Source organism: Aythya fuligula, chromosome 3, assembly GCF_009819795.1.
Source record: "Aythya fuligula isolate bAytFul2 chromosome 3, bAytFul2.pri, whole genome shotgun sequence".
Lineage (NCBI taxonomy): Eukaryota > Metazoa > Chordata > Aves > Anseriformes > Anatidae > Aythya > Aythya fuligula.
This window is the reverse complement of record NC_045561.1, coordinates 97,609,271-97,636,739: the sequence shown is the minus strand read 5'-3', so window position 1 is coordinate 97,636,739 and position 27,469 is coordinate 97,609,271. Positions and strand designations below refer to the sequence as shown.

The 27,469-nt window shown below is 36.7% G+C and overlaps 1 protein-coding gene across 7 annotated transcripts in view; it reads left to right on the top strand.

The window, feature by feature from the left end:
• DLGAP2 (DLG associated protein 2) overlaps nt 1-27,469 on the top strand; it is a 474,554-nt gene that overhangs the window by 289,192 nt on the left and 157,893 nt on the right. For 3 of the 7 annotated variants that reach the window (XM_032184994.1, XM_032184992.1, XM_032184993.1), the window contains one exon: nt 18,154-18,186. The exons of 2 other annotated variants lie outside the window; for them this stretch is intronic. In XM_032184994.1, coding sequence (XP_032040885.1) covers nt 18,154-18,186 — 33 coding nt within the window. Of the gene's footprint in view, nt 1-18,153; nt 18,187-21,165; nt 21,286-27,469 lie in introns of all 7 variants that reach the window. 2 more of the 7 variants (XM_032184996.1, XM_032184998.1) reach the window with 2 other exon arrangements.

The following is a 27,469-nucleotide window of genomic DNA, read 5'->3' as shown; positions in this document are numbered from 1 at the left end:
ACCTTATTTTCATGATACCTCATTTTATTAAAATTGTCTTAAAAATGATAATATATGTGTTTGTAAAAGTGTTTAGCTCATACATGTATATTCTAAGGGTTAGCATTCCTGAAAGAGATGCTAGCGCATGTCCCATTGCTGTCCAAGCCAGAGTTCTGGGGAGAAGGAAAATAAATTCTCTTGATTTCTTCTTTTCCCTTCAATCCTGTTACCATTCGTCAGAGTTCTGTTTGTCTTCTATCATTTGTGATTAAGGGATCCAAGGAATACCACCCTGGCAGAGTTCCAATGGAGAAAAGAAAAATCCCTCATATTTTATCTAAGTTCTTACTACAGCTTTTACTGTGATGATCTTTACAGTGTCTTCCTTTGTTTTAGATAAACCAAAGGACTTCTTAGCTGTTTTAATTGTTCACCTTAGGTGAAGACCACCTGTAGCATTCCCAAGCTTCACTGAAACTTGGTATTTCTAATAAGTCACAGTTGCATTCATTGGGAATACTGAAACTTTCTGAATAAAAATAACAACAGTGGTGTGCTCAGAAATAGCATCAGTGATGTGCTTAGAAACAAAATGATTGTGTTAGTAGATTCTAATCACTTAAGGCCAATGAAAGAACAAACCAAGGCTTGATTCCTACAGCCTATCTATAAGCAAGGGATAAATTGCATTTTTATTGTTATCTCAGTCAGAGAAAATGCCTAAGCTTATAAAATAAAATGCAGAGTTGCACATACAGAAATCCTTTATGTCCATTGCTTTTGCTGTGGTATTAAAGTTTTTGTCCAGCGCTGCTCTTTTTGGCCTCAAGTTGCTTTAACTTTAATAGAGAGTTTCAAGAAAGCATCTTGCTGTAGTCTGTAAATGAATTTATTTTTTTTTTAGTTTTAAACAATCTGAATCAGCACATGAATTGTTTGAATGTGTATTGCATTATATGTCCTGAAATATTGCTTCATGAGTTCTTTAAGGGACCTTTTAAACTTGTATTTATTTTTATTTTAAACTATTTGTACTACATTGAGATTCCTCTTATCCTGATAGACTAGAAAATACATAGATTTGTTAACTAACTAATGAGGACCAATCTAACATTCATTCACAATATAACTAATAGATCACCGTAATGAACAGAACATATTCTTTCAGAGAAAAACAAGGCAACAAAAGAACTGCACAGAACACCCACCTTATCCCCTGCCCCTACAGGTTCAGTGACCCTGAGGAGATGTTTACTTCAACCTGGTTTCAATTCTTCCAATGGAAAAGTCGTGATTATCTGCAGTTCTGTTCATCTGTTTCATGATCCTTAGTGTTAAGAAGTCCAACTAATGTTTGACCTGAGTCTTCCCTGTTTCACAGTAAACTTATTTTTTTGCATATGAAATCTGAAATAGTTTATTCCTTCCCTTTAGCAGCACCTTTTGTGTGCCTGAAGGCTGATGTTGCGCCCTGTTACTCTTATCTTTTTAAAACATAATGGCAAATACCTCTTTCAGTCTTTCCTCATAGGTCACTTTTTCCAGATTTCTGATCGCTCTCTCCTCTGTATTCTCTGTACATGGAGAGTTGAATCTATACGCAGCTGAGGCCCTAACCTTCACTGGATGTAGAAGAAGAATAACTTTCCATATATTATACTTTATGTTCTTGTACATATATCCCACTAAAGAGCTTATTTCTTTCCACAGATAGCATGATATTGTCTCATATTTAACTTTTGGTATACTGTAGTAGCAGATCACTTTTCTATAGAACAGATGCTTTAGGCAGAACTTCTCTGCCTAATATCTTGCAATTAATTATTCCTTGAGTAGGCCAGTAACAGAGAATTCTTTGATCTGGCCATTCTATATCTTTTATTGTTGTTCCCTTTTCACAGTATTGCAAAGGATAACTTCAACGTGCTGGTAAAAGCTTAAAATTTGTCGACCTTTGTTAAGCCTATGCATAGAATTTTTATTTTTTTTTTTTTCTCCAAAACTGAGGACTCTCAGAAAATATGGGTAATGTGAAATGTAATGGGATATAACAATTTTATTTTTAAAGCTATTTTTAATTCCAGCACCAGCTTTAAGTACTATGTACCAAATTACCAGACACCATTTTGAAAACTGCCCTCACAGCTAGACTTTGAGATAGTATATATTAATTATACTAATGGAGATCAACGTGATTCCAGCTTTTTGAAGTACTTTATATGTAACTGATTTTATATATATATATATATATATTTATTTTTTTTTTGGCCAATGTGGAACAAAGTTATTGGAGAGAAAAAAAAAAAAAAAAAGGAAAAAAGGTCATATGAATTATATTATTCCCTTGTTCTTTTATTTTAAAGTATTTTGTCCCTAGGTCTTCAAAATTGTTTGACAGAATATTTGCACAACCTCTCAGCACTTCCTAGGCTTTTACATTAATTTTTCATATCTTGTGTATAAAGCAAAATATAATCAAATAATTGCTTAAATTAGGTGAATCCCTCCATGCAATACCAAAGATATTGCTAAAAACTAGGAAACCTTATGAGAAAGAAAATTAGGGCACATACATACTCCTAATCTAGGGGCAGAAGGGAACAGAGACAGAACCAGAAAGACAAAATGGAGGCATCTTATCCAAGTCCCTGCTTGGGCCACCCAGCAGGGCCACCCACAGCAATGTGCCAAGGACCATGTCCAGGCAGCTTTTGAAGATCTCCAAGGAAGGACACTTCACAACCTCTCTGGGCAACATCTGATCCATTCCAGGATTAGTTTTCTGGGGAAGCAGTCCGAGCTGTATGTCAGAAGCTGCTGCTCAATCAGTTTAGCTGGTCTGTTACTCACATCACCATAACATCTCATTGTTCTCTTTCATGTTTAGCTCTCTTAAGACCTGGGTGGGCTGCCCACATAGCAAAGACCTGAAGAGAAAGCCAATGAATTGTCAATGTCCTAATATCTATCTGATCAGAAAAGTGTGGTTCAGATGTATGTGTGAGGAGGAGAAGCAGGGGCCAGGGACTAGGTACGACCTCCCAGGGAAGAGGAACTACAGAAGTAGTATTGTGAAGAGAAATAAGTGGGGACAGAAAGTGTCTGTCTGGAGGACCTCTAGGGACAAGAGCAAGCAACACTTTTTAATACTGGTGCTCTTAAAGGCATAGATCCTATTTCATTTGTTTTAGTACACAGCTGAATCTAGTGAAGAAATTTCAGATGTGATAGGGATATTCTCAATAAAAGTTACAAAATAAAAATAAAAAGGAAAATGAAAAAAATGCAAATTCTTGACACTACCTAATATGGGTGAGTGAAATACTGCTTAAATTAATTCAAAATCCATTCAAAAATTGTGAAGCTGGTGGAAGTTTTCTTCAGAGTATGGAAGGATTTGAAAAACAAGTCTTGTAGTGCTGCCTCAGAAAAGAAGGAAAAGGTTAAAAAAAAAAAATCAAAATCTTTTAAGGTTAATCGTGTCTCTTCTGAGATTATAAAGCCAGTTCTGAGAAACTGTCTTGCCTGAGGCTGCTGACTTTAGATTTCTCTCATCATTAATCTTTCTTACATTGCATGTCATATTCAGTTGCAGTAAGACAATTAAGCTAAGAAATGTGAAAGAAGGATATTATCCTCTCCACTTTACATCAGCGCAATAGTGTTTCTAACAACTAAATCACTGTAAGATTTGTAGGACACATAAAATATAGCTCCCTTTCCTGAAAATAATTTCATTGATAATAAGTGCCTGAAAACAATTGAATCTCTTTGAGCAAGAGCAGTAAAAATTACATGTTTTATTATATTAACAACAGGCCTTCTCAAAGAAAGTAATTGTATCAGGTTAAATGCAAAGTTTAAAGTGAGGACAAAAATCAGCAGTTGTTTTGACTGTTGTTCTTCTTGTTTTTATTTCTTCCTACATTTTTATGTTTTAATCAAAATTCCTGACAGGCCCACTATAAAATAAAATGAAAAAAAAAACATGCTACCAAAGTCAATTACCATTGCCAACAGAAGCAAGTGTTGCTATCCTTAACAATCAACTTTGAGAATGTTTGTTCATTTTGGAAAATCCAGAATTTGTTTATGGCACACCTCCAGAGTTGTAGATTTTTGATTTTTTTGTTTGTTTGTTTTCTTTTGGTTTGGTATTATTTTTATTACTCTCATGATATGAAAATTAATGTTACATGGAATTTCACGTTAAGAATATACCCAGGTGAGAGGACATTGCTTTTATGAAGTTTATCCAGTTCATTATGGGGTAAGATCTATATCTAATCAGTATAATATCAAGGTAGGTTTATGTGTAGTGATGAGGCTTGGAGCGTGGCTCTATTGTAGTACAGTTCTGGAGTCAGGAGCAGATGGTATGTTTTGCTATGTATCTAGAGGAAATGAAAATTATTTATGTTAAAATGAAATAGTAGAATTTCAGTATTCAATACAAGAACATCATGGGAATGAATTTGTTAGAATCACAGAAATGGTTTGGATTGGAAGGAACCTTAACGATAACCTAGTTCCAACCCTCCTGCCATGGGCAGGGACACTTCCCACCAGACCAGGTTGCCCAAAGCCCCATCCAGCCTGGCCTTGAACACCTCCAGGGATGGGGCATCCACAGCTGCTCTGGGCAACCTGTGCCAGTGCCTCACCACCCTCTGAGTGAAGCCAGCATGGGTTTGTGAAGGGTAGGTCCTGCCTAACTAACCTGATTTCCTTTTATGATAAGATCACCCGTATGGTGGACCAAGGGAAACCAGCTGATGTGATTTTTTTGGACTTCAGCAAGGCTTTTGACACGGTATCCCATAGGATCATACTGGACAAAATGTCCACCATACAGCTAAATAAAAACATCATACGATGGGTGAGCAATTGGCTAACGGGCAGGGCCCAAAGGGTTATGGTAAATGGGGCTGTGTCAGGCTGGCGGGCGGTCACCAGTGGGGTCCCTCAAGGCTCCATTTTAGGGCCAGTACTTTTCAATATTTTTATAAACGATCTGGATGTTGGAATAGAAGGTATTTTGAGCAAGTTTGCTGATGACACCAAACTTGGAGGAGTTGTGGACTCGAATGAGGGTGGAAAGGCCTTGCAGAGGGATCTGGATAGGTTGGAGAGCTGGGCGATCACCACCCGCATGAAGTTCAATAAGAGCAAGTGCCGGGTCCTGCACCTGGGACGGGGAAACCCTGGCTGCATGTACAGACTGGGCGATGAGACGCTGGAGAGCAGCCTAGAAGAGAGGGATCTGGGGGTCATGGTAGACAGCAAGTTGAATATGAGCCAGCAGTGTGCCCTGGCAGCCAGGAGGGCCAACCGTGTCCTGGGGTGCATCAAGCACGGCATCGCTAGTAGGTCAAGGGAGGTGATTGTCCCGCTCTACTCTGCGCTGGTGCGGCCTCACCTCGAGTACTGTGTGCAGTTCTGGGCACCACAGTATAAAAAGGACATGAAACTGTTGGAGAGTGTCCAGAGGAGGGCTACGAAGATGGTGAAAGGCCTGGAGGGGAAGACGTACGAAGAACGGCTGAGGTCACTGGGCCTGTTCAGCCTGGAGAAGAGAAGGCTGAGGGGAGACGTCATCACAGTCTACAACTTCCTCGTAAGGGGGTGTCGAGAGGCAGGAGACCTTTTCTCCATTATCACCAGTGACAGGACCCGCGGGAACGGGGTTAAGCTGAGGCAGGGGAAATTTAGGCTTGACATCAGGAAGGGGTTCTTCACAGAGAGGGTGATTGCACACTGGAACAGGCTCCCCAGGGAAGTGGTCACTGCACCGAGCCTGTCTGAATTTAAGAAGAGATTGGACTATGAACTTAGGCACATGGTCTGAACTTTTGGGTAGACCTGTGCGGTGTCAAGAGTTGGACTTGATGATCCTTAAGGGTCCCTTCCAACTCAGGATATTCTATGATTCTATGATTCTATGATTCTCTAATATAATCAGTATAATAATCAGTATTATTATTTTACATGTTTTATTAAATACAGAACATATATGTTTACATATAGCATACACGTGTAGTTTTACATGAAAGTCTTTGTCATTTAGAGAAGGTGAGATCAAGCTACATACTGCAGACCAGGTTTGGCCTTCAAATAAAGTTATTTTATAATACTCTGATAAATCTTTTCCTTCCATTTGAAACTGCTGATTTTTCAAGACTGTCTATCCCATACAACAAAGCAGTTGCAGTGGCATTTTCCTTGGAAAAGCTTTTTGAGGACAAAATGGAATTAGTCAAAGTGAAATGGACCCATGACAATTTGGCTGCTCGCCTATTTGCATTTCATTGCCCAAATTAATGTGCATCTCATAGACATATATCCTGGGTTTAGGTGTGATAACTGAACTGTTTGCCCTGTTTTACCTGTGAATCCATGCATTTTATAGTAACAATAAGAAGAGTCATATCCAGAATTTAGGTTACTATTAAATAGCTATTTCATCTAGTTTGATTTCTATAGGTTTTAAATAATCAACTACTTCTGATGGTGATCCGTATCCTGGATGGAAATAATTCCACTGACTTCACTGGGTTATATACTGAAATCATTTTTCTCCTCTGGTTGTATTCCATGTGAGAAAACGTTGAAAATATGCTCACACAAAACTCAGCTGAAAGAATGCTAAACCAACCTAGTGAAGCAATCAAATCTGGAAATGCCTATGGGCAAAAGCCAATTCATCCTTAACTTTGTTCCCTTGTGCATAGAGATTTTAATTATATTATCACAAACTTTTCCCCATGAAATCCACTCTCCCGTTTCGTATTTTTTTTCCTTTCTGAATTCAGTGCAGTTCTTACCCTTATGAAATCAAAGGGAGTCTTGCAGTCATTTCTGATCCACCTCTGGCATCCATCACTGGAAACATTGACAACTTTCTTAACTCACCACTTCAGAAGCTGAATATTGTTCAGTGAATGAGACAGGAACACGTTGTTATGGCACTCATTGTGTGCTGCTTTGCGTTATAGGTTGTTGACCCGTTCCTATACTCTTTTTAAAAATGGTTATGGTCCCTTTGTCTCTCCATTTTTGTTGTGGAAAGAAGTCAGTTAAGAAGGCAAGTTCTGTGATTTTTATTTATTTATTTATTTATTTATTTATTTATTTTAATTTCAGTAGAGGCTTCTAAGCTTCTAAGTAAGATATGCAAAGAAAGCAACAGCTTGGCATGATAAGGGCTTGTCAACTCAGGCCCTGAAGCACTGTAGCTATGTTCAGATGGCTTTGGACTACAGCTATTAATTTGGAAATGGCTTATTGGCTTGGATGCACTGTGTCATGAATGTACTGCTTCATGGTCAGCATGTGTGGAGCCAAAGGAGCTCTGCAATGTGCTTGCTTTTGCTCCTGTATCCAGTTAATAACCCAAGGCACGCTTGTGCTTCTTCTGCAATGACATATACATTGCTTGGAATCAATAAACTATCCTAATTTCCATTGCTTCCTTTGACAGCTTGGCTAATTCATACATCTCTTTGTTGCATGGAGTGAATCAGTAAAATGGAGTAATTATTTTATGTTCTGAAGTTTAGTGGTACATGGCTTTTACATGGTTCTTAACTCCTTGAAGGCCCTTTATGCTCCTAGCAGGGAAAAATACAATGCCTTTATTATTATTATTAAGTTGTCTTTCACAAACATATAACACAATCCGTCTATATCTTGAATACTGTGATATGATAGGACAGAAGGAAAACCTGCACCTGGTGCTCTTCTTATTGATGTCACTCTTGAGAAAACTTGATAACAGCAGGACTGTGGCTAAACATTTTCAAAGATTTAATTAATTTTAACACAAGCTCTTCAGACATTGCCACAGGCTTAAAAAGGTTTAACTAAACATAAAGTTTGAAGAAGCAGTCAGCAGTAAAGAGAAAGGAAAAACAAAACAGCAGTCACCATTTTATTGCAGCATGATCTTTTCACATCTATGTCAAGTGATTATTTTAAAAATATTAAGAAAAAACTTCCTTCATTTCCAGAGCGCACAGAGCAGTTGTCAGAGCACACTAGTTTTCTAAATGAAGATCCAGGTGAGAGATAAATACTCACTTCACAATGGAAGCTGACTTCATACATGTGCACTCCATACAGCTGGACCCTAAAAGGATGTTTTACTCAAAGAAATGAAGTCCAAGTATTTATTGACCTGACATAAACTCTAAACCTCCTATATAGTGCTAATTTTAAATGACAAAATGATCCACTTTAGCTTCAATGATTTAAAAGCCCTGAGAGTTCTGTACAATTATTCTTTGAAACAGCATGGAAGCAGAATTAATGCCAAACAGCATTACTTATATTTGTTTAGTTTCACTAGTCTGGTTTTTGAATTATTGGTTTCAACTCCTGTACCATTTACAACAGATTTCTTATGCTTTCAGCTTCAGTCATTAAGTTCCATAGTCCTTAAACTGGTGATAGACTTGTCTTACATGTAGAAGTTCAGAAAATTCAGAGTTTTTTTAAATTAATGTTGACCAACTTTTTTCTTTTTCCTTTCTTTTTTTTTTTCTTTGTATGTCTTATGTAGAAGCATTCCACTAGCATTAATCAGTCTTTCTAATATACCAGTTTTTCAGATCTCAAAAATATATGCATAGACTGTGCCAAATTTCTTCTGACTTTTCCTTCTGAAAAGACATTATCTGTTGGCACACTCCTGGGCTCGCCTCATTGAAACGCTTCATTGCCTACACTTTTAATGATTTTTTTTTTCTTTGAGTACTTAAGTAGCTGATTTTTATTTTTTTTTCCTACTGACTTTTGCAATTCCAACATACTTTGAAGACTCAGCTTGTTTACTATAACAGGAATTACCATAATATTTAGTAAATCACTGAGCCAGCTGTGACATGTAAGTCTGAAATTGGTGCTTTACATGTCAATTTATAAAAATAATTATTTAGTCTCTCTGGGACCAGCCAGTGCATCAAAAGCTTGAAAGAATAACAAGTGCTTGGTTTAATCTAATAAAAGGAAAAAAGACAGGAGAATGAACATGAAAGAATACCCATGGATTGGCCAACAGAAGATAATGGATGATATATGAAAGACCAGGACAAGCTGAGCACAAAGTTGAAAGCAACCAGACACGAGATGGAAGAAGGAAAGTTGATGCTGAGGTGAAAAAGAGAGAATTATCTTTTGATTAGAAATGGTTGCTGATTGAAGAACTTACATTTATATAAATTTCAATGAAGAAAAAAAAAGTCACTAAAAACAAGTGAGTGTCAGAGAAGAGGCATTTCTATCCAAAAAAAAAAAAAAAGGAAATAATAAGATAAACTGAAAGAATCTGACATGAGGAAGCACCTTCTGAAAGACATGTCAGAGTGTTTGACATGAATAGCAGCATGAAGTGGAACAGTTGCATTTCACAGGATTTCTTGCCTTCCTCATGCAGAAAGCAGATTTAGAAAGGGTCTGAAATAAAACTGAGTAGATATATTATTTTCCAGTTTACTTCTCAGAAAACCATATTTTTATTATTGTATTGTGCCTGCCTCCAGAATTTCATCAGAAGATTATATAAACCTTTCAGTATTTGTATGAATAGCTGAGTTTTTTGTTTTTGTTTTTGTTTTTGTTTTTGTTTTTGTTTTTAATTTAACATATTTTTTACTTAATCTGTTACATGGTTTTCTGGTGTGGAAAATTTGATAGCTTGATATTTCTGAAGGTCAAGATATCCCTATATCATGATGTGTATAATGTCATTGCTTCTCTGTGGTCACGGAATGCATATATTCCAAGTTAATGCAAAAAAAATTGTACTTTTTCACATGGGAATAGAGTGTGATTGAATGCATAGGTCAGATTCAACTAGACTCAAAACTCTACCAGCTATTTGTTGTCAGATACTGAAACTCCACCTACAAGTAACAATTTCTCAAAGGTTAAACGAGTGTAAGTAGCCCACGGCTGTCTGCTAGCAGCCTCATAATTTGGAAATTGTGTTGTGGAATACAACACAAAGGCCCATGTGGTCTTTTTTAGACAAACATGGAAGGGTTATACTTGCCCTTTCAGGCAGTGAGATAGAAATCAGCTCAGACCTGAAGTTCAGGCTTAGGTTATTAGCTCAAGAATAGTGCTGTAATGCATAACCACAGCACCACAGATCCTGGATGTGTTCAGATTTTAGATTTGGCCTGACTGCACCAACTTTACAAATGTTTTTAAAATAAATTGGTTAGAATTAAGCCTTTCTCAAAAGTCAGTTTTTAATTGTTCAAAAGTTTTACTGAGCTTAAAAATGTTTGTAGACATGGTAAGAAATAATATACCACAAGAAATTAATTCTTTCACATCTTTTATGCCTATACCAGCTATACAAGTGGAAGGGAAAAGTACAAATATTATTTTTATTGATGTTTCTGAGGAACTTTGTGTGTGTGTGTGTGTTTGGTTTAGAAATTTACACTGTGGGCTGGAGCAGGCTTTAGGAGCTGTAGCACTGGCAGTCAAAGCATGCCTTCCTCAAGGCACTGGGTTTATTACAAGTGGTGAGGATAGCACACCTCTTGTAGTCCTCTGGCTTGACACAGGGCATCCGTGGTGAACTGCGGGGGGTTCCAAATTACAGTACACTTACCACGGGTGATACATGTCCTCCATTGCTGCTATCTAAATGCTGCTGAATGCTCCATAAATTAAGTATCTCTGCAGCGGAGTGGAGTGGGTGCTGCTACCACAGCACACAGCACGGCAGGAAAGCAGGGCTGGAATTTCTGCCGTAATGTACTCTTGGGTTTCCTGGTGAGAGTTACTTTGGAAAGCATTAATGTTCAGATCTGGAGATGGCTGTATGCAGCTGTAGGTTTGACAACACATTTTAAGATGTTATTTTAAAACCCTGTATTGAGTTTGGATAAAGCGGTCCCGAGGCCATGATTATACTGGGAAGCATGAAGCAGGCAGCTTGCTTAAGATGAGCAAAAGGAGAAAATGGATTAATGATGGCTTTCAGAATATAAGGAAATGGGTTTTGTTATTGGGGGTTGTTTTTCTTATTTTTTTTTAAGTGTGGCAGAGTAAAGAACTGAGGAAAACAGAAGTTGTTGAGAAAGACAAGCAGACCACAAGCTAGTTCAGCTCACCAGGGTCAGTATAACCCCCTTTTTTTTTTCCTCCAAATTATGTTACCCACTATGACCCTACCAAAGGAGCTCAGTCAAGTCAAATTAGACTTAAGATACATTTACAATCAACTCTGTCCAATATTCCAAATATTTTTGGATGTAACTTTTTTTTTTTTTTTTTTTCCTGAATGTAATATGAACTTCTATTCCTTGCAGAAGGTGGTGGCATTTTAAGACAAAATAATAAATACAGTTCCAAGAACAGAGAAATTAATTTATTCTAAGGAAACTAAGGACAATACATTTAATTAATACTTGTTAACCAATGGAAGAGGATGCCAAAAAGTTAACTGTATTTTAAGAGAGCATTTTGTTTTAATAGGATGCTTTAGCAAATCTGGAAGTGTATTTTCTTCATTTATCATATTGTTTTCAATAGAATAGTTTAGAGATATTTTGCCTTTGGTAGTATTACCAGCTCTTGTGATTTTTCACAACTCCTATATTTGTATAGGTTTGCATCTGGAATAACAGGATTTTAGCTCTGCCACTCACTGCTTCTGCTAAAGCATATTGCACAGGAGGGAAGAGGCTGCATTGCCATAAAAGTGCCTTCTGTGTGAGCTTGTGTGAGTGGTTTCTGTAGATGCTTAGGTGTATGGGAGTTACAGGAAGTTAGTACGATGCTACACCTTGACACGAATAGCTGGGGTTGGCCACCCAGCCATGTGCCAGTGGGTAAATATCGGTGTGCAAGTGCAAGGGTGAACTGAGTGAGTGAAGATGTGCATAGGCTGTGTTGAGGGTTACCTGCAGGTGGGTTCTGATAGCAGGTGGGTTCTGTTAATAAGAGCAAAAAGCTCTTCTAATAAATATTGGCTGTGATCTGTCTCTCTCAGTTCAACCCCCACATCAGGAAAAAGGAATTTACAACAACATAGACATTCATTTTTATTATTATTATTATTTTTTTTTTTTTCCAAAATTGGTATTATTTCACAGAATGACTGAGGTAGGAAGGGACCTCTGGAGGCCATTTGGTCCAACCCCTGCTCAAGCAGGGCCACCCAGAGCAGGCTTCCCAGGACCATGTCCAGGTGGCTTTTGAAGATCTCCAAGGAGAAGACTCCACAGCCTCTCTGGGCAGCCTGTGCCAGTGCTCTGCCACCCTCACTTATTCCTGATATTTAGACAGGATCTGCTGTGTTTCAATTTGTGCCTATTGTTGAAGTTCTTGCTGCAATATTAAACTAGAAGACAAAATTTAAGACTACAAGCATCATCCTATATAATTATCCCATGATTTTAAGAACCTGGAGCAAGTGACTTCTGCTTTGGAGGCCGACAGAACAGGGTTTTTTTTTTTGTTTGTTTGTTTGTTTGTTTTTGTTTGTGTGTTTGTTCAGGACTTATTTTAACTAGCTATGCAAAGATCTGCAGCTATCAGATTTACCAACAGCAGATCAGCTAAAATTCCATGCCCAAATTATTCACATATTATTCTCATGTCTCAGATTAGAAATCCATGCTTAGAGATATTCTCCTGTTGAGATCCAGCTCCAAATACTTACAGTACAGTAAAGGTTATGCAAGTAGATGTCTGAACTCCCACTATTTAGAATTATTAGAGATCTTATCAATGAACAGAGCTGTTCTAACTCTTCCACTGACAAAATCTGATTTCTAGCTTTCAGTGTAATGAATTGACTGCATCTCAACTACTTCTTCATTGAAGCTAATGAAAGTTCAGGTACTTTGCTGACACATTGAAACCTCCATTGAGGTTTGAACCTCAATGGTAAATTTGAACCTCACACCTAATGATATCATGGAAAAGAAAACAGGCAAAATTAAATCCTGGTTAACATGTGGTCTATCTGTCTCAATAGGATGCAAATTTTAATAAATAGATTAAAGGTTGAATCAGAGAAATAGTTTTTGTGTGTGTTTTTGGTTTCATTTTTTTTTCTCAATGCTATCTTATACCTTCATAACAATATGTTAATCTGTTTCACTGTATTTTTCTTTGAATTATCTCCAACAGTAAAAACCAGTTCCAGCAAGCAATGCAAGTGAGCAGTGGTGTTGTAAAATGGTGACTGTACGATTATGAATTCCTGAGAGCAATCTTTAAATTCATTCCTTTTTTCATCGTCAGGGAAATACATATAGAAAAGGTTATGTTCACATTTATATGATAATTATATTGTTAACAAGATTAAAGGGAAATGAATGCAATAATATATCAATGAAAATAAGCAAGAGCTGAAAACTGTTTTACTGCAGTAGGCTGAGGGCACAGTGTCTGGGTAATGTAAGCAGTTCAGATCCCAGTCTGGACAAGGGGACTGGATAAGAATTGCTTTACCTTCACAAATAACTTTGTAGTGAATAATGCACATAATTTCTGAAGTGAAAGGGAAGTTTCCCCCTCTAGAGGCTAATGCAAAGAACTGCTTATCTACTAGTTTAGCCACTGGCTTTAGTTTTGGGCAAAGACAAATTAAACCCAGACGCTTCCAAACTGACAATCCAATTCAACACAAGGAATTATATGTCAGTGTTTTTCACTGGGCTAATTGTCAAAGCTATAGTTGCAACTTGTGAAAAATTCAAACCATCTCACATCTTTAGCCACCACAGCTGTATGTCAACTCTTTACTTTCTTCTTTGTGACCAGCCTGTTTATTTCTCCTCCTTCATATCCTCAATTTTATGAGGGGCTGGACTTCACACCTCTCTTCAGGTTTAAAGAAGACAAGCTTTGAAGAATTCATGGTCTGTGTGTTCTGCACTTCCACCATGGCTCCCAAGTTCTGCTGCCCAGTTATGGGTTTTCAGTGAAATAAGGTTGAGTCCAACTGCGGAAGCTTAGCAAAGCAGAGCCATTCAGTTCTTGCTGGAAGTATATCTGAAACACTTAGAAGCAAGAAGAAAGGTTTTATTTTTGAAAGAGCATTAGTTTAGAGCTTCTCCTAACCTTTATAAGCACATACCCGTTCCCAGATGTAGTTTGGTATTTCATCATCTACCTGACAATCCCATGGAGAGGCTTTAATGTTAAGTGACTTAAATGTGCCTTAAATATATTCTCCTTTGTAACTTAAAAACTGTCCATCCCAGTTCTTTCGTGTTCATACTCCCCTGATGCCTGTCAGTGGTACTGTTGTCACAGAAGGCAGCTACACTGTGCTTTGGTATTTTTCTGTAAGCACAGCACTAAGGGTACCATGCAAGTGGAAGTCAAAGGTTGTGTACTGGATGATAGTGCAGTGTATGTTGTTTTTAAATAGGAGGAACAGGGCCCTGGAGGCAAAACATAGACGGGACTTCATCTTTGCTAATCAGCGCTAAGAAAAAACAATTAGCTTATTGGCATGAAAAGCTTGTACCATCTCCAATGTCTGTTGCCCTGAGCTAATGAAATCACTGTGGCATACCAAAGATACAGCCTGCTGAGAAGTACATCCTCTTTCCCTTTTTAAAAAACATACTATATAATATAACTAGAAGTCAGCTTTGTCTTTAAATGACTGTTCTTTCCACTTATATATATGATTTATAGTACTAATCAGGTATGGATTGCATGAATGCAATTCATTGCTAATTGCTACTGTGGACATGGTGGCTATTTTTCCCTATAAAGGGGATGGAAATGTGTTTCATTTACATGTTCTCCATTTCCATCTCATATTCCTGCTCTTTGCTTAGAAAGTCTTATGTATGAAAATAAAATTGGATGATGCAAAATCAGGGCAATTCATTAGATAAATGGAATAGAGGAAAATTGCATTCCACCTGACCAGACTTAATTGAAAATCAGTTCAAGAAATTGCAAAGCCTTCAGAACAATTACAGGAAATGTTGTTTTTTCTCCCGTTCTTTGAGTATAGAAGAGTAGAAGAAATCTTATGGCAGAGACTGAATGCCCCAATTGTTTCAGTCACAGCAAAGGTTTGAGTCCATTGTAACTGCAGTAACTGCATGCACTGAAGTCTAGCAGGGAAATGTTGCACACTGTATTTGTCTTTCTATGGGAAACTTTACATAGCCTGCCTATGCTTTGTCAGCTCATATCACTCTTAGTGAAATGCAGTGATGGAAATGGGCTATGTGGACCATGATTTTTGAGTTCAATATCCCATAAACTTGGTTTCAGCTAGTGAATTAGGTCTGATTTTGTTTAACAGTTCACATAGGACACGTGCTTGTGTTAAAAACTACCTCATTTTCACCTTGTGTTGGTTAACTTGTAAGAAATCAAACACATCTACAATTAATATATTTAGCTTGATGTGTAGTGTTACACAGGAGTGCTGTTTTATGCTGGGACAAGAGCTTAAATAATTTATATTAAGTCATCGACATTATTTTCAGAATGACATTTTTGTAGTGATTTTGTCTGCAAGTCTCAGTATTTTCATTCACTTTTAAGAAATAAATCCCACTTTTTCTTGTTTTTGTTTTTCTTTTAAGTCCCAGTGTCTGGGTAGATATTTTTCTACTGGTATAGGTAGGCTTTTTTTTTTTTTTTTCATGTTTGTCTTCCTAGGTTTTTAACATTTTACATTGGAACACTTGCATGAGTAAAATGATACAGAACAGATGTTCTCAAACACATTAATGCCATGGCAGAATGTGCAGCCACAGCATCTGCATGGTGACAGCAGTTTGGACAATTTAAGTATTACAGGGTTGTTTGGTATGATTCAGATTTGTGTGATGGCCACATCCAGTCTCAGTGCTTACAGAGAGCAGTCACCTCACTGCTCCATTTACTCCATTTAAGCATAATCTGTGTTTTTATGAAGCCACAACATTATTTTATCTCAGTCTCTGGAAGGAAAAGTGCTGAGATTTGTTCTTCTTTCAGCTTAGGTTAGGATAAAGTTTGACATGATAAAGTTTGTGACCCCACATGCTTGAGTGTTAGATAGTTCATTGTGTTCACTATCTTGGATTTTGGAAAGTATATTTATCACATTTTGAGTTGTTTTTCCCCCATGTTCACTTACAACGTTGAGCATGTTCTCGGCCTCAGAAAATTTATCTCATTTGAACACTTATAAATTATTACAGCCAAGCACACTTCCCCCCTGCCTCAAAGGATTCATCAGCAAATACTTTCTCACTGATGTTCAGAATCAGTAACTGTATTACAAGAAATTTAGGATTTCTATGGAATCAATCAATAACCAAGAATCTTGATTCTGCTGATTGTTCCAACCAGATTTATTTATTTATTTATTTATTCTTTTAAGATGATTTAGTTTATATGCTGGTTTCATGCTGGCAGACAGCTCAGTACCATGCAGCCACTCACTCACTCTCCTAGGGAGCCAGGTGTGATGAGGGAGAGAATTGGAAAAGTAAAAGTACAAGAACTCATGGGTTGAGATAAAGACAGTTTACTAGGGAAAACAAAGTCACACGCACAAGCAAAGCCAAACAAGGAATTAATTTGCTGTTTCCCATCAGCAGGCAGGTGTCAGCCATTCCCAGGAAAGCAGGGCTCATCACAGAGAAAGGTTTAGTGGGAAGACAAACGCCATCTCTCCCAACGTGTCCCCCCCCCCCCCTTTTCCTTCTTCTTTCCCCCAGCTGTTCTTTCCCCCAGCAGTTGCCCATGTGCTATGGGACATCCCTTTGGCCATCCTGGGCCAGCTGTCCTGGCTGTGTCCCCTCCCAGCTCATGGTGCACCCCCAGCCTCCGCGCTGGCAGGTCAGCACGAGGAGCAGAAAAGTCCTTGGCTCTGTGTGAGCACTGCTCTGCAACAACTGAAACAATTATTTTCATCAAAAATCCCAAATATAGAATCATAGAAACTGCTATGAAGAAAATTGACTATTCCAGCCAAACCATGACAGTTTAAAAATGGTACAAGAAGTTTCTAAAAAAATGTATAGGTTGCCCAGTTACTTTTTTCCACATAGTACATTCAATTCCTATAAAAGTCAAGTGAGCTCATGTCTAGGTTAGATTGGTAAGACATGATCTGCCTGTTGTGCTCTCCCAAGAGAATCCAGCAACTGCATCCCTCTTCCGTCCCACTTGTGAGATGGGAAGGAGCAGAGTCTGAAGGTCACACATACTTTATCCTGTCTTGGTAAGCCAATTGGTTATTGGTGGGCTGCTCCTGGCTCCAGAGCTTGGTTTCCATGTAAGTACACCACCTAACAAAGTTTCTTTGGATGCGTGTCTCGAAGAATTAGTCTTATACCTTTGTTATGAAATATCAATCCTAGCTGATATTGTGACCATACCTTATGAGAACTAACAACTCTTTTAGTTCTGGCTGTAGATTTAAAAGTGAATCTCTGGGTATAACTCCTCAAAGTTACTAAATATGTCTCTGTTAAGAACAAGGCACTTTCCCAAGTGGGGCAGTGTACTGCAAAGCTGCAATTCTGGCCCCAGTGTGAGCTGGGGAGGAGCTGTACTGGTGTTACTGGTGTGCCTACCTGCTCTCTCTTCAGGTGAGGTCAACTAGTGAAGTTCTAATTTATGCTTTTTGGGGTCAGCAGGGATACCTCCAGTTCTTTTTTCTTTTACATTCATGTTTTTAAAACAGGTAGTTTGGGGAAAAATTCTGAAAGAATGAGCAGTAGGATAGACAAAATGAGGTCTGTTACTTGCTACAGTCAAGAAAGAAAATCTTCCTTTCAAAATGTATGATTTAAAGAGCTTTCAGCAGATTTCTAATTATTACTCATATGTACAACCTTAGAACAAGTGCTTATACTCATGATATAAGCTTCTGAAAGTGCAGGTTCATTAAAAAAGTGTAAAATTGTCAAAAATCATTGTCTGTCTTATAATAGTAAAGTAAATTAGCTTCTCATAATGTTCAGAACTTTCAGTGCTACCTCCTATTTTACATCTGTGCTAAACTATGGAGAGAGAAAACTCCATATTCTAATGATGTGTGCTATTTTTGTTTTTCATATATTTGATTCAAATTTGATGCTGATAATGTGATATTTGGTGCCAGATTTGATTGTGGATTTGTTTTTTTTTAATATTAAATTAAAGATTATTTTTTCATTGTTTTAATTTCAGATTTGGATTCTCTAACAGGGCATGCATTTCCAGGTAACGTGGACAGTTAGATTAGATTATGTTAATGTCATGTTTTAAAATGAGTTTATTCAGTTTATTTGGGGGGATTAAATTTTTATTGGTGTGATTCTTATAGCATTTTGTTATGTCAAAATTGTGTTGATAGTTGTTTTTTTTTAAATTTCAGATAAATGTAGAAGAGAGATATTACATGTACTAGTTTTAAAATTAGAGTTGAAAACCTGCTTTAACTTGTTAAACCTGTTAACTGTAGCATATTTAATCTTAAACCAACCAAGGGGGTAAAAGCAATGATGCAAAATATCAAATTCTAATGAAAATTTTATAAGTTTATTCAAACTGGCATGTGATTCTGCAAGAATGAATAAGAAACACCTTATAATGGCTAAGCAAAGCCATTAAGAATTCAAGAATTATAAGGCAGTTTCAAGTTCTTTTACTAGAAATGTATAGGAAACAGGTTCTGAACAGCAAGAGCATACTTTTCAGTAGAGAATCAGAACAGAGGAGGATAATGCAGTTATGTTTATTCTCATCATTCTACTGCTGTACACATCCTTTTTTTTTATTTTTTATTTTTTATGCTGCGTGGAAATTAACTTTAAAACCTGTCCACTCAGTTAATTAAAAACTTCAGATTCTTGCACCTATAATGACTTAAAAATTCAAAAATTTTGAGTTGGAAATTTTTCAGCAGAAATACAAGAAGGGAGAATTTGATGCTCAGTGATAATGTGAATTTCTGTGTTTCTTGAGTCAAAGTTGTGGATAGGAAGAACATAAATGAGCACTCTTTTTGATAAGGCAAGTCCCATGGTTTGCAAACATGCAGATGCTTCCTGTACTCAAAATTCTCTCTTGAATTTCCTTGACATGAACAGGTTGTAAAAACTAAGGCATAATTTTATTTTTCCAATGAGTTTTCAAAACAAAATTTGTGATGGTATTTGTCATTACAAAATTATTGGTCTTTATTATATAATTAGCTTCTAATTTGTCTACTGCATAATATGATATTCCTCCTTCAGTTGCCCTTTAAAACAGTAGTCTATAAAAATAATGGGACAGTAGCTGTATCTGAGGTTTTCCAAATGTCTCTGCACTATGGGCATTGGGTATGCTGTAAGAATCTCAGTAGAACAAATGATCAAAAAAAAAAAATTTAGAAGTTCATCATGACATTTGTTTGCAGTGTGGACCAGATCTCAGTACAGTCTGCCAGGGCTATTTGTACTCAAATACAGCAACAGATCAAATGATGTCTGTTTGAGAAATCAGAACTCTGTAAGTGCAGATTTTGCCATTTTCATCCCAGCTGAGGAGACTCTTATTCTGAGTAGTCTGGTTTGGTTTGAGTGAGGATGCTCATGGAATAATGTACTGCTTAACATATAAATCTGATCTTCATGATTACTGTCAAATATGCATGTGTCACCAAGAGAGACATTGAGAGGAGAAGCATGAGTGCATCTCTCCCCCCACCCCTTTTTCTTTTTTTTAAATTGAGTCTGCTTTTGTTATTTATTTATTTATTTATTTATTTATTTTTACATAAGCATTTTATGATACCAGATAGTGCTATCATGGTGTGTCAAATTCTTACTTCAAAATACAGCTGTTCTAACATAATGATCATGACCAATCCTGGCAACAGAGCCTTACACTAATATGTATACTACAGAAATATGGGAAAGAGAAATCTTTATTCTATATGGAAAATGTCCTAAATTAGAGGATAGGAGAATTATATTCCTGCATTATATTGCAGGTGTAGCTGTGCACAGCTCCATCAAATGGCCCATTGGTTTGCACAGACAGAAATATCTTTGAATCTAACTCTGTCACAAAGGGATGCAGAAGAATACTATACATGTAGGTAGCTGTGAAGAATAAAAGCCTGGAAATGCAGATTTGACTTAAATAGATCTTCACTTGGAGACTCACAGAGTGAACATGCCACTGTGCAACTCACAGAAATCACTAGAAGAACCATTTCTCATTTTCTGCTTTGTTTGACAGACTTGAGACATACTCTTTTCACACAAAACTATAATAGTAGCAGAATGTCCTGTCTTGTCTTCAGCTTTACTTGCCTTTAATAATTAAGTCATGACAGTATTCTGCTAAAATAGTGAAGATTGTGTAGTTTCAGACATAACTAAATGAAACACCAAAAAGGATGCCTGGGTGTCTAGTTATAATGGAAATCACAGACCACTAAATCCATCCTGATACCTGTGCATAAGTATTATAATCATTTAGGCTAAAATGTGTTAATTTTTAGGAGACAAAAGAGATCAAGGTGTTAGTTACACTTCTTAAATATCAAGGAGTTAATTAGATGAGATATGCCCAGATGATCTTAGAGTATTAACATATGATTTGGATCTCATGCTGAACAAACACAAAACAAATTCAATTGAGATTTCTATTTATCTCATCTTGGGGAAAGCACTCCCTTTGAGCCAGTCCAATAAGATTTATTAACAAGACCTCTAAGGGTATGGTAAGCCAATAGTTTTTCATTTGACCCTCTGCCAGTGCTCTGCAGTGGCCAAGCATGAAGCGGCTCTTTTCCAAAAGTCACGTAGTTGCATTAGCACAGTGTTGTGTGGGAACAAATGCCAAGCCCTTAGCTGGGCACACAGATTAACCCTGGTCTGCACTGACCTGATCACATAGTTCCCAGTTCAGAGGTGGTTTGCATCCAGATGGCTTCAAATTCAAACAAAGTGAGCTCACATTAGGATATGACTGCTTGGACTAAGAAAAAATACTTTCCCTATCACCACTGGCCACTACATCAGCTCTCCCTGTGTTTTCCATAGATGTGGGCAATCTCTGTTACTTCAGAGACAGATCAGGATACAAAACACACCAAAAAGTTTGTTTTTTTATTTCAAGGGGAAAATAAATTCTTTATAACCCTTGCAGTTGATCAGCTGAAACCCTAAAGTACGAGATTTGATTATAGTCATTGTCTTAATGCAGAGCTGCAAGTGTTATGGGCATGTTGAGAACTTCCAGAAGCTGGATTAAAGCATCTCTTTTACAATGATATCTAATCTCGTCCTAAAGCTCCAAGCAATGGCGAGTCCACCAGCTCCCCTGGTAAGCCATTCCAATATTTAATTACCCTTAGTGCTAGGAAATTGCATTGTTGTGGAAAGGTTGCATTTGTCTAATTTCAGTTGCCAGTCTTCCTTTTGCTATGCCTTTGTCAGTAAGACTGAAAAGTTTCCCTTTCCCAGATACGTTTTCTGAATAAGTGTCTATGAAAAATTGATTATTTGGAGTGACCTGTTGAAAAACCTGTGTGCACAGAAGCTTGTGCACCTTTTTGGGCTATGCCATCTGGCCTAATGAAGTTACTGACCTACAAACCTTGCATCTTCCATATCTTTGTACAAACACAATTTCAACACCCCTGCTACAACTAAAATTATATATATTATATATATAGCAATCAAGGCACCTTTCAACTTTTGTTTTGCTGAGTTATGTTGTACTCTTCAAGGCTCACACTGTAAGACTGGTTTTCTGACAGCTATCCTAAGAGCTTTGTGGGTTTTTTTTTTGTTTGTTTGTTTGTTTGTGTTTTTTGGTTTATTATTTTTTTTTCAAAACCTATGAGAACCATAGAGGATCTATTCATGTAGATACTTTGAAAATGCTGTGTATAGAAGCAAAGTCATTTATTTTTTGTACTTAATGCCTCCTTTTTTCTCTCCCCCTTTTTAGGCATTTAGGTACAGTTCTGAATTTGCAGCTCAGGTTGCAGTGACTGTCTCTGTCAAGCAATACAGTGTCAATCCCAAAATGTAGCTGATAGACTAGGAATGAATGGTTTTCCCTCCAGTTTAATGTGGTTGGCAAAGATCAGAAGTGGAAGTGAATGTTTACTGAAATAAGCATTCTTTATATGAATAAGCAACATGTGAAAGAAAAAAAAAAAAAAAAAGCAGCTTTTTCCAACCTGCTCATACCTATGGGGACACTCAGCTTTGGGTGATCATTAATCTGAAGAAGAAGGAGGAATAGCCAGCATGGCTCTAGGGAGCAGGATGAAAAAAAATGACAGACTTCAAAACATGCAAGAATATGAATTCTTACTCTAATTTTCATGATCCTGCTAATCAGAAAATATGATGCTTTCAATCTGCTGTAACCAAAGGCTTTTTCTGAGTGTTCATACCAAACTACTCAGGTAATTACATTCCTTCTTAATCCCATCAATTCCTTCACGGCAGAACCATGAGAGATCTGGCTTTCAGGGTTTTCTATCCAAATGGTAAATGTGCCACAAAGCTGTCCAGATTATAATGACGTTACACCCTTCCTCTGATCTTTACCTCCCAGAGCAGAATCTCCCATGCTGTGTGTCTAACCCAAGTCCTTTGTTGTCACATTTTCTCAGTCTTCTGTTTGTTTGCTTTAAAACACATTTTGGTGGCAGCAGCTTGTCCAAAGCAATTGTTTACTTTCCTTATGACATTTTTTTCATGGGTAGTGGGAAGAGACAGAGTTTGGATGACTCTGTTTCTTACTTGAAGGATAAGTAGTTGGTATTGAAGTATTCAGATAAGTAGAATTCAGATAAGGTAAATATAAAGGTAAAACTGAGGCATCCCTGACTCACAAGGGAGTGTCCTTAGGAGTGGACTGCTCACTCAGAGTATGTATGAGTACAGATCTTGCATTCCCTTTCTGCACAATAGCCTAATTCCTTACATGAGATGAATAATGGCTAAATCCTCTTGTAGACAGAGACAGTCTATTAACTGATATTAGAGGATAAATGTTTCAGGTCTGTTATTTTTTGCATATTCAGATGTGATCTCAGGCCCTCTGAATTGTAAAGGTACTGAGATAATTATTGCTACACTAAGTTATGCCCTAGTTCATACACATCCCTCCACCTAGTATCTTGTACTAGCTCACTTAACAGATTAGTAAAGTACCATTAAAACATTGGAGAGGGAAATTAATAGCAATTTTGTGGTTGCTTTAGGTTAGCTGCGAATGAGCCTGTGAATTCATATTCTGAACCATGTACGTATTAACTGGTAGTCTGCTGAATTAGGAATCTACAGTAGGTAGTCAAAATGTGCCTTTTACCTCTCTATTGTAGTTTCTTTTAATTCCACTTTAATATATTTGGAGTGTTTCCTCCTTTACTTATTAGCATCCCAAACTAAAGCATCCAAACTTTAGTATAATCCACAGACTTTAGTTTTCATTGTTTTAATAATGAATACAAATTTGTTGCAATCCATCTAAATAGACCTGAAGTTTCATAAAATACTTCAGGAACAAAACTAAGTCTGGTTATTTATTCTAACAGTTCTTCATAGTGGGCAATGTAACACTAGAACTCAACTTCAAAATATTTATTTTTTGATTCTGAGAGTTATTTAATAGTCTGAGGAAAATAATGTCATCTTCAGTGCTGTTGGTAGACCAAATTTCCATTTGGCAGAGCCAGATGGAAATAGTACTCTCAGGTCTTTGCATAATAGCTTGAGCTACAGTAGGAATTTGGCACATGCAGTCCTGCAGAAAGTGTTTAGAGAAAGAGGATCTCAAATGCTAATCGAGTGTGAACACAAAATATCCATTCTAATTCCTGGGTGTATCTGATCAAGGTAGTTGGTTGGTGACCTGCTCGTTTTCCAGAAGAAGTAACACTTTGACCATATAATGAGCATCATTTCACAGGTTAGTTAATTGCCTACTGAACTGTGCACTTTCTTATTCAGAGATCTGCTAGGTCTAGAAGTTAAATGGACTTCTCATTCATTATACCGGTACTGGGGCTTTGTGTCCGAAATCAAAGCTTATTTAAAAATGTCTGTTCAGCCATATTATTTGCACTTTATGTAGCATTCAGTCAGAAGCACAGAGAGTCCTTGCCTTGTTTATCCTTTTTCTCTGCCTTTGCCCAAAGCATGTTTAAAGTTGGATAGAATATTAATGGGTGTTTTAGAACAAGTAACATTGAATGGAACTTAGTCTAAGAGTATCAATAACAGAATATCAAAGTTCAATTTTATTTGATTAGAGGTGACATCTTAAAAGAACAAATTTGGAGAAATTATTATTTCAGAGATGCTTTTGGCTAGCTGTCTTCTTGATTTTGTCCAGGGAGTTGTCTGCTCATTGAACTGAAGGCTGTCTGAATGATTTTTTTCCTAACCTTTCTACTGAACTTTAGTGCCACTAGTTTTGATTTGCATCAAGTTCAAAAAGAGCAAAATATTTCAGCTTAGGCTGAACATAATCTTGATTAAAAAAAAATAAAACAAAATGAAAGCCATCAAGCCACAGGGAGATGGAGCATGATAAGGTAGTAAACAAATAAACAAAAAAGTCATTCACAGTTGAGCTCCCTTTGCGCTTCCTGTTTTGTAAAATTCTAGAACAGGTTCTCAAAGAAGAAATAAGCTTTCTTTCATCTATTACACTTCATCTGGTATAGGTCTTAACTGGCTTCATAATTCTTCAGTTCTGTTAATTTCTTACACTTCTGTGTTTGCCCCTTGACTTTTTGGTCTCAAGTGAAAACAGTGAGGAGAAGGTGTGTGTACACCTCTGTTTCCTTGAGTCTTGAGTAGGATTTAACAGGGCATAGTCCTGCTGCTCAAAATATCAGGCTGCCAGATGAACCTGCAAACAAGCCTTGCATGAACATGCCAGATGAACCTACCAAAAAGAAAAGTCTGATATAAAAATTTGCACAGGGGAGGGAAAGATAAAAATATATATATATTTCAAACTGATTGAAATTTGAGTTTTTTATTTCTGTTTCCAAGGTCTTTCAGGCTCCTGGTCCAACACAGCTGATGAATTTCCCAGCTGGGTTCCTCTGGAGCCAGCCTCTTTATGTGACAGAGAGGTACTTCTTGGTGCAAGAAGGCACCAAGCAAATGTTCCCTGGAATTGGGGTGAGCCCTGGGGAGCTGAGCTGGGATGTGCACAGCATGGTGTCATGTCCCTGCTCCAGAGCGCAGGTTAACAGACATTAACAGAGACAGGAAAACAGACCAAAGTACATGTAGTTAATCATGTGGGAACCTGACAGTTGTGTAGATTTCATGGCAGTGATTAAATACTGATTTTTGTGCCCTCAGTTTTAGCTGTTAGTTTTCATATTAAATATGGGTAAACAGGCAAATGAACAGGATGCTAACTATATTTATTTATTTATTTATTTTGAAAATTAGGTAATTTCAGAATTGGAAGGATATATACATCCTTTAAAATGAGGAGTTTCAGAGAGACATATACAGGTGCTTTAGGTTTATTTGGACTCCTTTTTTGGTTCTTCCCTGTTTTATATTTTTTCAGTAAGAACTGTATAAGTAGCTATTGGTACACAGGTACAGATGACTTTATTTCTTAACCATTTCTATAATATTCATCTTTATGAGATTTTTACAATTCTTGATCATGTTTGATATCAAGTTAAAGGTTTAATTTTTAGTTGTGCTTTTAATTTGTTCTTTTTTGATATTTTATTAATTATTGTTTTGAAGTGCTCTGGGGGGCAAAACTTCATTTAAAGATACAGGATGAATCAGAGTAATTATATACTTCATTCATTACCACCAAAAAGAATTGAAAGTAAATAAAATGAAGAAAGCAAAAAAAAAAAAAAAAAAAAAAAAAAGATTTGGACTCTGGCTACCAGTTAGTGCAGAGCTGCATGATGTATCTCTGATTTACAAATACATAAATTCATGACTTGATTCTTTTTTAATTAAACATTTCTTTTTAGAAAAAAATCTGAAACATAATTATTTGAGAGCTACAAGGGCAACAGTAATTATGATATTGGGCTTGTCACATTATCCTGAACAGTCTATTAATGCAGAGATTTTTCTAATCTGTCATTCAACTCTTCTTGCTCTCTGTTTAGCCTGTGATGCTTGCTGGAAATTGTTGTGAACCTATTATGCTGCAGAACATCTTAAATAGCCCCAGCACTTTATAATGTTAAGAGAAACCGGTCAAATGAAGCCCATGAAATGTTAAAGTCTGCTAAAAGAAATATATTCAGATGTTTTAAACTAATTCTATAGTGCACAAGAACTCATATGAAGAAAGTTATTAAATTGGAATTATAGCCATAGGCAAATCCTTAAGGAGGATAATTTAGATTGTGAATTGAAAAGAGGACAACCATGTTGGCTCAAGGCATAAATTTGACATTAATCTGCCAAAATGTGGGGTTTTTATAGATTCTGACAGATCTATGAAGTCCTGTGCATAGCTATTGAGCTTTCCATTGTAGCTACTATTGAAAAATGTCTTGTTCTAATTTTGCAGTAGATCCTGCATTTCTGAGAAAAACGATTGGCTATTTTCTCTATAATGCTGTCAGGAAATAAAAAGAATTGTCTTAAGTTTGAGACAGAAGTCTAATAATCACAAGTTAAAGCTTGACTTCTTGTGATCTTTGCCTCCTCACTTAATACTCTTTTCCTTTATTTTTCTCATTTTCATAACCTGTTCAAAACATAGCTTTTTTCACAGTTAAACTAAAAGTAGTTTATCTTACAGTTCCTGAACTGCTTGGAAATTTTCAGGTGGTAGCTGCTTAAAATAGACAAGTATGAAATACTGCAGTGACGATGTTTCTAATTAACTGTGATTACATACTTTCCAATTCTACTCCTTAGTCCTATGTTTAGGCCAACCCGAAGCAGCTGAAGGTTATACCAAGAATATTTTACAAAATAAGCAGTTCATGTCAGTATATATTTTTCTGTGGTATGTATCTGTTTTCCAGGACACAATGTGAATCACAACCACCATGGTCCTCGATGATCAATTAAGTGATGAAGTAATGCATCTTAATGGATTTTAGTTGTAACTTTATGCAACAACTTTTAAGACTGCATACACTATTATTAACAATAATTAATCTACCTTAAATTAAAATTGAAGGTAAATTTTAAAATAATAATTCTATATTGTAGTTCAAAAGTGTTTTTTTTAATTTTTTAATTAAATTTCTTTCTTAAATATTATTTTCCCCAAATCAGTATTAACTGAAAATATATTTTTTTAATTTATAATTACATTATAGCATTTATTTAAATTGTATAGTTTCGTACTTCTTTTGTAATTAATAGTGTCATCTGTGAATCACTAAGGCTATGCTAAGGAGAATAGATGCTAAAGACAAGTCAATGCAAACCAACAAAATCTGCATATGTTTAATGTATTACATAGATCATGAGTCAGGTTTTCATTGCTGTTACAAGATTTTTGACAAGAATAAATCACAACA